The 12,733-nt window shown below is 48.4% G+C and overlaps 1 protein-coding gene across 1 annotated transcript; it reads left to right on the top strand.

Annotated features, from left to right (window-relative positions):
• Positions 1–2,947: 2,947 nt before the first annotated feature.
• kcnv1 (potassium voltage-gated channel modifier subfamily V member 1) lies at positions 2,948–10,717 on the top strand. Its single transcript, XM_046399565.1, has 3 exons — positions 2,948–3,513; positions 5,754–6,421; positions 9,697–10,717. Exons 1-3 carry the CDS (start codon positions 3,209–3,211, stop codon positions 10,212–10,214), a joined length of 1,491 nt encoding a protein of 496 aa, XP_046255521.1. The 5' UTR covers positions 2,948–3,208; the 3' UTR covers positions 10,215–10,717.
• Positions 10,718–12,733: the final 2,016 nt, after the last annotated feature.

Genomic DNA, 12,733 nt, shown 5'->3' with positions numbered 1-12,733 from the left:
TCGTCCTCCTCCTCCTCCTCCTGCTGCTGCTGCTGCTCGTCCTCCTCCTCCTCCTGGTGCTCCTCCTCCTCCTGCTGCTCGTCCTCCTCCTCCTCCTGGTGCTCCTCCTCCCCCTCCTCCCCCTCCTCCTCCTCCTGCTGCTCGTCCTCCTCCTCCTCCTGGTGCTCCTCCTCCTCCTCCAGGTGCTCCTCCTCCCCCTCCTCCCCCTCCTCCTCCTCCTGCACTCTGTTTTAAAGCCGTGCTGCAGACAACACCGAGCTGCTCTCCTCCCACATCTCAACACTCATCTTTGTCTTCTCTGTTTCTGTCATCATGTGATCGTTTCTGGAGAAAATTAATTTGCACTGGATTTTACTTTGTGAGGATTCATGAAAATGTGGATGAATATTCAGTCCAAGATGTTCTGGATCCTCTTCGGTTAGATCAGGTAGGATTCATCTTGTTTTACTGTCAGCTCCTCTGCTGTTCCTGTTTGTCATGACTCCTGAATAAAATATACTAAAAACTCATCTTTAAATAAATCCTAAAAAAATCAAAGCTAATAAATTTTACATTAAAAAATCCTTGAGAGCAGACCTGTAAAGTACTTTAACTCAAATATCCAATACAAATTCAAAGTACTTGTACTTTACGAGGTAAATCCTGCACTTTTTCTCCGTCTGTCTGACAGCTTCAGTTACTTTACAGATGACAGCGAAAACCTCCAGATGTGTTCATGTTTAAGGCTTGTGGTAAACTGAAGGATGAAATGAATAAATCAAAAATAAACTAAACTCGTTAAAAAGCCGAAATCCACCAGGCAACATTTTACCACATAATGAGTACTTTCACTTTTCATACTTTGTATATATTTTCCTGTTAGTATAGTGGAGTATTTTCATAGTGTGGTCGCAATTGATGACGAGGTTTTAAAACCTTAAACGTGTTTGGAAAAACCTCAGCCGTAATGATGTGAACGTGAGACGTTTCAAACTTTATTGAAGCTGAATACCTCAAAGTCTGCACGAGCAGTTTGATTACATCAAAAACATGCACATAAATCAGCGAGCGAGCATTTTATCTGAAAGGTGTGGTGTCTACATCACAAACACTCCTGGTGTGGACACAGGATGCATTCAGGCACAGTGGTCAGTGTGGGTCACTTGAGTTTTGGCAGCACACAAAGCTGAATACAGCATCACAGTGGTCACGTGCGTCGAGTAGGAGAAAACAGACTTGAAATGCAAAAATATGGATGATGTTTGAAGACTCACAAACATGAACTGCACCGACAGGAGAAGCGAAGCACATTAATCATCTGTTCACAAAGCAACGTTCTGCGGGAACACGGTGAGTTTAGGTTATGGCGTGGATCTTCTCCCACCTGGAGGGCCCACCCTCACAGCACAGGACCCAGGGGATCCGACACTCTGATGCCCTGAGGTCCTGAGTCCCTTCATCTGACACGTCAGAGCTGTTTTGGCGGCACAAGGGGGACCTACAAAGCACGTGGTTTTAATGTTGTGGCTGTATTGCTTTTGTCACTGCTGGTTGTTAGCAGGCAGGCTGCTGTAAGAGATGAGCTTCACACCATGTTGTTATTTCACACATCGGGATCAGACCCAGGAGAACAGCTGCTGTATGCTTCATGTTGACGACTAAACGGCAGGCCTCCACACATCGTGGGCCCCTGACAAGAGCTCACACGGGCCCCCGAGAGAAGAAATCTACACTCCCAGCACGCTCCAGGGCCCCCGAAGCCGTGGACCTCACTGACCAGAAACTCTCAGTCTGTCATCCCACCTCAGTCGCCGCTCAAATGGCCTCATGCAATATTCAGAGTGTAAGAATTAGTGAGACGAGAGTGTCGGACAGAAGCACCTGGCAAAGGGGAATGAATGATCACAGGAATAGTAGCATCAGATCTATTAATTAGGTAAGCCAGCTAAAATATTTAAATACTGCAGCAGCCAGAAATCAGCAAGAAGTAGGACACAACCAGAGGCTTCATCTCTCTGTCTCCGTGTGTCTCTGAGCTTCCCCGTCCTTTGTGTCTTGTGTTTTTGTCCTTAATTTCCCCCTTTATTCTCTTTGTTGAATTCTTGAGGATGTTCTGGAAAAAGCTCAGTCAAACCGTTCCTGGATTTCTAACAGCAGCAGCAGAGGTACTGCAAGACTACTGCAAGACTACTGCAAGACTACTGCTATGACTACGGTACAAGAAGACATAGAAAAACATCATAAACAAACGTTACAAAAACATAAAAACAAGTATAGAAAATGTGTTTCAGAGAATGACGTAACGAGTTAGGTACTAAACTAAGTAATTTAAAGGGTACTGATGGTCAGTACCTGAGATTTCCCATCTGAGCAGCCCTGAAAGTGTGGCTACACTTTGGTAAACTCAGCGCAGACGACACTCACTGTAAAATCTGAAACACAAAGCTGATCAGGCCAACGCATCCAGCCTGAGGAAACACCTGGACAAACGCTAAACATCTCTAGAAGCTGAGGAGTAACCATATTCGATAGCTAATGTTAGCATGTCCGCAGCCAGCGCTGCACTCGGTCATGGAGCCGAACCCTCCATGAACTACTGAACTTTAAGTGAGGCATTGACTACCTTACCATCTCCGTGTTACGAATCAGCTGGTTGGATCAGTTGGATATAACTGAGTTTTTTTTCACTGTCCTGGGAGACATTAGCTTAGCATTTTTATCAGCATTAGCCAACACCAACACTGCTGCCTGCATCCGAAACTCTTTACCAACACGCAATTTAGTTTGCTCAAACAGCATGTGAGAGTTTTAATATGTCTGAAACCCGAGTATGGAACCACCAGTCTGTGAATCACTCTTTACGGGTGAATATTACAATAAGAAACCTGACAGGCAGGTCATGCTGGTGTTTCTTCTTTGATAAGGCAAACTAGATGCTGCTGTGCTGCATTGCTGCCCCCTACTGTAGTAGTTTAGTACTGAAAGAAAAGCACCAGTACTGAATTCCAGGTAATTTTGCAGATATTTTTGATATCTAAAATTCAATCCTGGCTAGCCCTGAAAGAACTGCAGATACCTCAGATGTGATCGTTAATAGTACAAACATAATTTTCACGAGTCACAGTTTGCAATTTTGAGTATCTGCCCACGCTGAACTTCACATACAACCTTTCTGTTGTAATTCCTCCCCTTCGTCCCTTCTCCAGCAGCTTCCCCACCCTCCTCCACCATGAGCCTCCACTCGAGCGGTGTGGCAGAGGAGCTCTACAGCGACAGCGCCTCCCTGGTGTCTCTGGACTCCAGTGTTTTCTTCAGTGAGGTGACGGCATCTTGCATCAGAGACCCACTCCACTTCTTCACCATCAACGTTGGGGGAAGTCGCTATGTGCTGTCACAGGAGCTGCTGGCGTCCTACCCGGAGACCCGGTTGGGAAAACTCGCCTGCTGCAGCCGAGACTCAGCACTGGAGCTCTGCGACGATGCAGACTTCGTGGAGAACGAGTTCTTCTTCGACCGAAACTCACAAACCTTCCAGTAGGTGGCGCCTTTTCTTCTTCGCTGAGGGATGTGATTCATCCTGCTGTGGTTACACAGGTTACATGCTACAGTTACATGCCAAAGGGAAACATTTCTACCAATCCAGACTTGAGAATCTCAGTTTGGGCATCAAAGTTTCAAAATAAAAGCACAAAACGTTTAACGTAAGTGTGAGACGGAAATGAAATGCAAGTAAGGAAAAAGGTGCATGAAAACATTCAGAAAGCTTACAAGGACTTTTTAGTTATGTGTGAATGATCCACATAACCTGGGAAGGGTTTTTACATTTTTCATTTTGTTACATATGTGAGATGTGATGATGCCGAGGGAAGATTTTCTGGTGATACACCTGACTTGATTTTGTTCTGTCAAGTTGAAAGACACGAGAAGCAGTAGAAGTAGTGTGAACCAAGGTCGATCCAGATCGACCAGAACCACATCGGTCGACGTGTTGTTTCATCACGTTGGAAATCAAAGGTGGTTGCAGCTGTTTTGAACGGGTCGAGTGAAAAGCTGCATGGCTGACGTGATATTGGAAGACATTCAAGGTGTAGCACTCAGGAAGTTCAGACTCCCTCTTAACCTCCCACAGCTGGTCAGTCGTGTGGGTGAATCTCAGACTTACGTTTGCAGAAAGTCACAGGACTGGAATGACCGAACCCTCTCAGGTTTCTGGATTGTCCAACCATCCAGCAGTTTTGTTTTTAAGCTGAAAACAAACCACTTCTCGACACAATCACTTGGTCTGGGCCCTTCTGTGGTGTGTGGAGTTTGCATGTTCTCCCTGTGCCTTCGTGGGTTTTCTCCAGGTACTCCGGCTTCCTCCCACAATCCCAAAAACATGCACATTAGGTTGATTGGCTGCTCTACATTGGCCATAAGTGTGAGTGTGTGGTTGTCTGTCTTTGTGTGTCAGCCCCGCAAATGACTGGCGACCAGTCCAGAGTGAACCCCGCCTCTCGCCCGTAGTCAGGTGGGATGGGCTCCAGCCCCCCCGCGGGGGCTCCAGTTTTGGTTTCCTTTAAGCACAACCTTTTCTCCAACCTTAATGAAGTAGGTTTTAGCCATGCTGGTGGCGAGTTTAGCCTCTTGATCAGCCTGCAGAGTAGAATGTTTGTAATCTAAATGAAATGTAAAACACCATTTGTGAACTAAACATCTAAGAATAACAAGACACATCTGAGCCACGTTCACCTGATGCTCCCAGTGTGTTCCTGCCTCGAGTCAAACATTCGTCTGAGTCAGACAACAGCTGATGTCCAGGTGGAGGCCATGTTCACAGGTGAGCTGTCAGCTCTTGTTAAGTCCTGATGGCCTCCGTGGCGACTGCACTTACGCATAAAATAAACTCAAGGCTTTCTCTCCTTTCTCTCTTTCCGTCCGTCCATCCATTCTCTATACTGGAGGGGCTGGAGCCCGTCCCAGCTGAATACGGACGAGAGGCGGGTTCACCGTGGACTGGTCGTTAGCCAATCGCAGGGCTGCACACAGAGACAGACAACCACACACACACACACACTCACACCTCGGGGCGATGAAGAGCAGCCAACTAATCAAAAGTGCATGTTTTTGTGATTATGGGAGAAGTCGGAGAACCCGGAGAAAACCCACTGCGCCACCGTGCCATCCCTCTTTCTTCCCTTCTTTTCTGTTTATTTAAATTGTTAATATCTACATTAATTTATTTGTTAAAATGTTTCCATGCATGTCTCATATTCGACCAACACGGGTCGGTCTTGGAAAGGATGCACCTTTGCAGCGCTTTGGATGTGATGCTGAACCAAAGTTAAACCGCCACATAAAGAGACGCGACGCACGTGACGAACGTTAGCATGTTTGGTGACGCAGCCGGAATGAACAGGAGAAACTGACATTAGTTTATGTTTGTGTGCAACGTTGGAACACGTCTTTGCCAACAGTTGGATCAAGTGGTCTGTGGTCCAGCTGCTGACTGAGAAAGAATACAATAAATGGTATTTTACTTTGTCTGTTCCATTTCTGATTCTTTTTACTCGTTTCCCAAAAAAGAGGAAGATGCAGATGAACTCCCTTGACTGACCTTGTAGAATACTTGAGATAAACCACACAGTCAAACAAATCATGACGTGAAATACACTCAGCGTTGGGGTCCTCTGACTCCATTTTGTGGGTTATTTTGTCAATAACTATAATCCTCCTGGAAACCTTTAATATCCGCTGACAGAAGCCTACCTGTGTCTGTACATGTCTGCCTACAGGTACGTGATGAACTACTACCGGACCGGTCACCTGCACGTGATGGAGGAGCTGTGTGAGATCTCCTTCCTGCAGGAGATTGAGTACTGGGGCATCGACGAGCTTTGCATCAAGCCCTGCTGCCGTGAGCGTTACTACCGCCGCAAGGAGCAGAAGGAGACCCTCGACGTACGGAGGGAGTTTGAGGCCGAGGACGAGGATGAGGTCTTTGATGGGGCCGTCTGCCCGGCTCTTCGCCGTCGCGTCTGGGGCTTGCTGGAGAAACCCGAGTCCTCACGTGCTGCTCGTGCCTTCGGCTCACTGTCAGTCTTCTTCGTGGTGCTGTCGGTCATCAATATGGTGCTGATCTCGCTGGACTTGGAGCAGGACTTGGGCGTGAGTGATGTCGGTATCGGAGCGCCGCAGCTGTTCGATACCCTGGAATACGTGTGCGTGGTGTGGTTCACAGGTGAGCTGGCGCTTCGGTTTCTCTGTGTGAGAGATAAGTGCCGCTTCAGTCGAAGTATTCCCAACGTGATCGACCTGCTGGCCATCCTGCCGTTCTACATGACGCTGGCGGTGGAAAGCCTCCACGGAGGCAGCACGGAGCTGGAGAACATGGGCCGGGTGGTGCAGGTCCTCCGGCTCCTGAGGACGCTCCGCATGCTGAAGCTGGGACGGCACTCGACAGGTAAACACGTGGCGTTGGTGACGACATGTTCTGTACGAGACAGGGCAAAGACACACGATGTTTGTCCATCTGATTTGAGCTTCACTGTCCACTTGCTGGACACCGCTCTCGTCTCATCCTTCCCGGTCAAAGTATTGTACGCAGTTTTAGAAGTACAAGTAAAGTAAACTGTGTTTCTGCTCAACACGTCTGCGGCCCAGTGTGTCGACCTCCTAATTTATTAAAGTCACTCATTTCCTGCTCCCTTCTGCCGATCAAGACTTGAATCTGTCTGTTGAATCTGTGTTGGAGCAGATGATTTGTGCTCCAGTCACGTTAAACTCTGCTCCCTTCACCAGATCGTCTAAAATACTACAAAGTGCAATCAAATGAGCCCAGTTTGAATGTAAATTGAATAATAAGTGGAGAGAGCGTGTTGTGGTTCATCTTACTGGACGGACCGGGAACTCGTTTTCTATTTGAAGGAAACTGTGGCTCATTTCCCTCTTTACTTTCTTTAATTAAAAAATCATCAGCACAGAAGACTGAAAGAAACAACAGACAGATAAAATGTGGGCAACATTTTGAAGGAAAAGAAGAATGAACATGAACAAGAATAAGAGACGGGGTCATTTTAAAAATAGATGCCAAAGATTCAGAGAAACACGGTGAAGTGTGCATGCAGCCTGATGCGAGCAGGTTAAGTGCTCAGCTCATGAACACGACTTCTTCATTCTGTTTCCCTTCACACGTTCACAGCCCGTCAGGGGATTTCAAGTGCACATCGTGAACAGCCAGGGAGAGAAAAAGAAAGTGAACGTTTCTGCAGTGAGAAGCTGCTGCTGTGAGATTACAGCCAGGAGGTTTTCTGAGGACGACGAAGAAGAGAAAAAAAAAACAAAAAAACACTGACTGATATTTTGGCAAATCAGACAGAGTGTGTGTGTGTGTGTGTGTGTGTGTGTGTGTGTGTGTGGGCTCGTATGTGCAGGGGCAGCCCGGGATGTATGAGATGATCCCTGGACTCGGCTCATGAATAATGAAAGAGGACATGGAGAGAGAAAAAGAGAAAAAGGGAAGTGAACACAAGACAGGGGAGTTATTACCAGCTGCATATGTGACTCTTGTTCCGTCCTGGGAGCATTAATGACGTTTCTTAATTCAGCTCCAGCATGACAACATGTTGGGAGTCTCGCTGGCTTCTGTCATCGGTCCTCAAACCTGTCCCAGCTGGGAGCCCCTCTTAGAATAATCCCACAAAACGCTCAGTGTTTGTTCTGTTAACACTCAAATCTAATTTCATAATGAATAACGTGAGTCCTGAGAGGAGTCGGGCTGAGTCGGGTTGAGTCAGGCTGAGTCGGGTTGAGTCGGGTTGAGTCGGGCTGAGTCGGGTTGAGTCGGGTTGAGTCGGGTTGAGTCGGGTTGAGTCGGGCTGAGTCGGGTTGAGTCGGGCTGAGTCGGGCTGAGTCGGGCTGAGTCGGGTTGAGTCAGGCTGAGTCGGGTTGAGTCGGGTTGAGTCGGGTTGAGTCGGGTTGAGTCGGGCTGAGTCGGGCTGAGTCCGGTTGAGTCCGGTTGAGTCGGGTTGAGTCGGGCTGAGTCGGGTTGAGTCGGGTTGAGTCGGGCTGAGTCGGGCTGAGTCGGGCTGAGTCGGGTTGAGTCCGGTTGAGTCGGGCTGAGTCGGGCTGAGTCGGGCTGAGTCGGGTTGAGTCCGGTTGAGTCGGGTTGAGTCGGGCTGAGTCGGGTTGAGTCCGGTTGAGTCGGGCTGAGTCGGGTTGAGTCGGGTTGAGTCGGGTTGAGTCCGGTTGAGTCGGGCTGAGTCGGGTTGAGTCGGGTTGAGTCCGGTTGAGTCGGGCTGAGTCGTGCAGCAGTTTGTATCTCCACTGCAGCTCCAGTGAGACGCTGACGAAGGTCTCGAGATGTTGGAGGCTTCAGCTTCTCTCTTCTCATGAATGTCAGAGTGTCAGATCATCACAGCGACACAACATGGCCTGCACATGTTCACATCTGCTGTTTAATATCCCTCTGCTCCCAGCAGGACCCGACTGAGGCTCAGCACAGTCAACATTTAATAAGAGGGAGAGCAGAGTGTGATGTACAGGAACCCAGAGGGACAAACTTCAAACGGGGACACGGCGCCACACTTTAACTACGAGTGAGCTGCAATATGAGTTGATTTGTTCTGAATCAGTGTCTGCTTTGTCGTCAGCACTAAAGGAAACCTCTTTATGAGTTCATATCAGATCCTTCAAGTCGACACCAAAGCTCATTTGTTTCTGTCCCCGAGGAGGACAGGTTATGGTGGGGTGTGAGCGAGCTGCCACACGTGGGCGTATTTCTAAATCTGCTGTTTGCCTTTCACTCGTCATGTTCTCTGCAGTCGTCAGACTCAGCGAAGTGAAGAGACGTTCACTGACATGGAGGGGAATAACAAATCAAAGACAAACTGCTGCTTTGTGCATCTGCTGTGACTGCACGTAAAGAGTCAGCGTAGACGTTTTTCACAGAGAATTCACAGAGAAATAGCAGTTTGTTTGAATTTGAATTTTCATTTTAATTGTGGACTTAGTTATTGCGGTCAGTGTTTAGGCTGCTGACACAGAGGTAAATACTGAATCGTGTGAAAACTTTAAATCTGCTCTCAGCGACTGCTTTCAAACGTGCATCCATGTGGACCTCATGTGTTACTCTGAGAGCCACCCAGTGTCAGAGTACTTCACACTTTTTAAACTTCCATCATTCAAACACCCTGCGCTTCCCCTTCCTCTGTCATAAAAGAGCGAACGACGAGTGCACCAGCGGCGCCCCCCAGAGGATCAGAAGGTCACAGAAGCCATAAGGGTTCATCCCATGAGAAGCCTGAACGTCCTGGTTAAAATGAAGTGTCACCTGTGTGATGTGGATGAGAAGGTTTTAGTTTGAGTCTGCACGTTTGATTTGTGAGTGTGTTGTCTTGTGAGCCCGTGTGCGATTGTGAACATATTGTGGTGAAATGTGCCCATACGAATAGTGCGTGAGTAAAAGTCTTGAATGTCAAACACAGAGAGAAAACAAACCGCAGGGAAAGATGCGAAGGCTTTGGCTGCCTGGAAGCCAGAAGGAGGTTCCGATTCAGACATTTTTACTGAAGAGCTGTAATTTGTGAAGGTCATAATAACACTGAGTACGACACCTTGACCTTCATCCGCTGCAGAGGACCTTCAGCCTGCTGATGGTCTCGTGTGGGAAACATGTGGAAGTACATGTGATGTGTTGCTAAGGAGCTGAATTATTCCTCTGTCCTCGTTTCTGTCCAGGTCTCAAGTCTCTGGGTATGACCATCGCTCAGTGCTACGAGGAGGTCGGCCTCCTGCTCCTCTTCCTCGGCGTCGGAATCTCCATCTTCGCCACGGTTGTCTTCACCCTGGAGCACGACCTTCCTGCCACCACCTTCACCAGTGTGCCGGCCGCTTGGTGGTGGGCGACCACCTCCATGACCACGGTCGGCTACGGCGACATTCGGCCCGACACAGCTGTGGGGAAGGTGCTGGCCTTCCTCTGCATCCTGTCCGGGATCTTGATCCTGGCGCTCCCCATCGCCATCATCAACGAGCGCTTCTCCGCCTGTTACTTCACCCTGAAGATGAAGGAGGCGGCGATGCGGCACGGCGAGATGCTGAAGAGGCTGGCTCGCGGCTCTGTGGGCGGGGTGAGCGTGGGAGGAGGCGTGAACCTGAGGGACGCCTACACCCGCAGCGTCCTGGAGATGTTGAGGCTGCAGGGGCGAGAGAGGGCGAGCACTCGGAGCAGCGGAGGAGAAGAACTGTGGTGGTAGAAACAAGAGACCTGGACCGGACCGGACCTCATGGTTAAAGAGTCAGTAGCCAGAGGACTCGTGAGGCAGGTGCTGACACCTTGACTGCTGTCAGACCCCGTGTTCCTCAGCACAAACAGGAAGTGCCAGACTCTGTGCGGTTACAGCACCTGTAGGTTTCTTACCTGAGAGGACACAGACCTGCAGTTACCTGCAGACAGTTACCATCTGAAACAGCTAAGGATTAGTTGGTTAACTGATCAGTCAGTTGATGTAAAGTTACTCAGCACATTTATTAAAGTACTGCACTTCAGTAGAATTTTGAGATACTTGTACTTAACTATTTTCATTTTCACTTCAGATACACTTCTTTCACTTTATTTGATAACTTCAGTTACTTTGCCAATTTAGTTTAATAATTCAAAATTAGGATATGATGTCATTAAGGTGAAACTTTATTGATCTACAAGGTGAATGATTTGTAGTTGCACGAGATGCTGAGAAATAAAGGCAGTCGATGTGAACATGCGGTGTGGCTGAAGTGCTCAGAGGAGTTTCCCACAATGCACTTTGTTTGCCACGACACGAACGTTATGTGTGTGCGCAGCCTGTTCACAGAGGACACACGCATTAGCATGAAGGCCTGCAGGCCGTTCCTTTGTTCCTCTCCTGCTTGGCTCGTGTCCTCGCTCTGCGACTCGGTCATGCAGTAAAGGACGTCCTCCCGTTGGTCCGAGTGGTCTTTCTAAATGTCACGCTGAGGGCCCGAGGGCCCGAAAGACTCCGACCTGTGAGCTGCTGCTGCTTCCTGTTGTTGTGTTCCACAGCTTTACAAGCTCGGGAGCATAAAATCAAGACGCCAGCAGTCGACTTGTTTTCATCACTAACCCTGACTCACCTGAACCAAATAACAACCACCGCACGAATAACCCCAACCTTTACTCAAAGCTTCATCCAACTGTGTGTGTATGTGTGTGTGCGTGTGCGTGTGTGTGTGTGTGCGTGCGTGTGTGTGTGTGTGTGTGTGTGCACGTGTGTGTAAATGCTGGCTCAAATCTTGTATTTTGTCTTTAAGAGGATCACAAAACAAAATCATCCATCCAATCATCACATTTCATCATGAGGGGTTTCCTGGTGATTCATAAAACTGTGATGAGACAACAGAAAGAAGTGACACAAAAGAAATCTTCTTCTTTTCCCTTCAGCTGTTCCCTTCAGGCGTCGCCACAGCGAATCATCTGCTTCCGTCTCGCCCTGTCCTCTGTGTCCTCTTCCTCTGGACCTCCTGCCTGGCAGCATGTCCAGACCATCTGAACCTGGCCTCTCTGACATTATCTCTGAAACATCTCACATGAGCTGTCCCTCTAATGTCCTCATTCCTGATCCTGTCCATCCTGGTGGCGCCCAAAGAAAACCTCAACATCTTGTAAGAGATGAAAAAGAAAAAGTAATGATATTAAAAATGATGATCTTCCCCTGCAAAATATGAGAAAAGTTCAGTAACACACACACACACGCGCGCCCGTCTCGCCCGTTTTAAGCCTCGTTAAGGTCGATTCGCTTCACACTTTGAGCTGACGCGTCTCCTGTCGGCCTCAGGTGTCGTCTGCTGAGGTGAGCAGCAGCCCGTCCCCTCTGAGGTGTTTGTGTTCATAACAAACTCAGCCTTTTCTGAGAGCCTTGACGCCCTGAGGCAGCACCTTCTCTTCTCCTGCATCGTTTACACTTTTATTTGAGGCCTTCAGCTCACTGCTGTCGCACTCATCCTCTTCTTTTCGCTCTGCACTTTGGAACAAACACAAACGTTTGGGAATATTAAACTTCCTGTTCTGATTGGCCGTCCGGAGGGATTGGCGGGACGCCTTTCATCCTGCTCCACAGTCTCATTTCAGGTTTCAGTGAAGCAGCCATCAGATGGATTCTCACCAAAGTTCCCTTCAGGATGAATTAGAATAACCTACGTGATCTTCTGATCAGGTCAGATCCTGATCCTCTGATCTGAGGTGTAAGAGCAAACAGCAGTAAAATGAATCACAATGTGTTTTACAACAGATGATGATGTTCTACTTCATAACGAGCTGAAGTCTCTTCACTGCCCTCACTGTGACGTCTCGCTGTTTGTTTCCTCCTTAATGTTAGTTAGTTAATGCTCCAGTTTTCTGTGCAGCCAGAGGCATCAAACGCTGAATTCAGGTCAGTCGCGAAGGCAGTCAGGCAGGAGGTGAGCTGACGTAGCTGTGGTGAAGGTGCAGCCCGCAAAAATAAAGAAGCAAGACAGGTGAATGATGGTCGAACAAGACCTGGACCTGGCAGTGCGACTCAGAGGCGAGCAGGAGAAGGAAAAGTTCATGTTTGCTCTTAGACAAAAGCCAAAATACGTCAGCAGGAGAAAACATTCAGAGGCTCGCGGAGGCACAACAGACAAAATCTGCATCCCACAGGGCTGATGGGGAAGCAGGACCAGGTGTGCAGGTGGGTGGGGAAGATCAGGTGAAGGAGCTGCTGGAGAGAAGGTTACTGCAGGCCAGCAGAGAGTAGCA

This window comes from Scatophagus argus, chromosome 9 (assembly GCF_020382885.2).
Source record: "Scatophagus argus isolate fScaArg1 chromosome 9, fScaArg1.pri, whole genome shotgun sequence".
Lineage (NCBI taxonomy): Eukaryota > Metazoa > Chordata > Actinopteri > Scatophagidae > Scatophagus > Scatophagus argus.
This window is presented reverse-complemented; position numbering and strand designations above follow the sequence as displayed.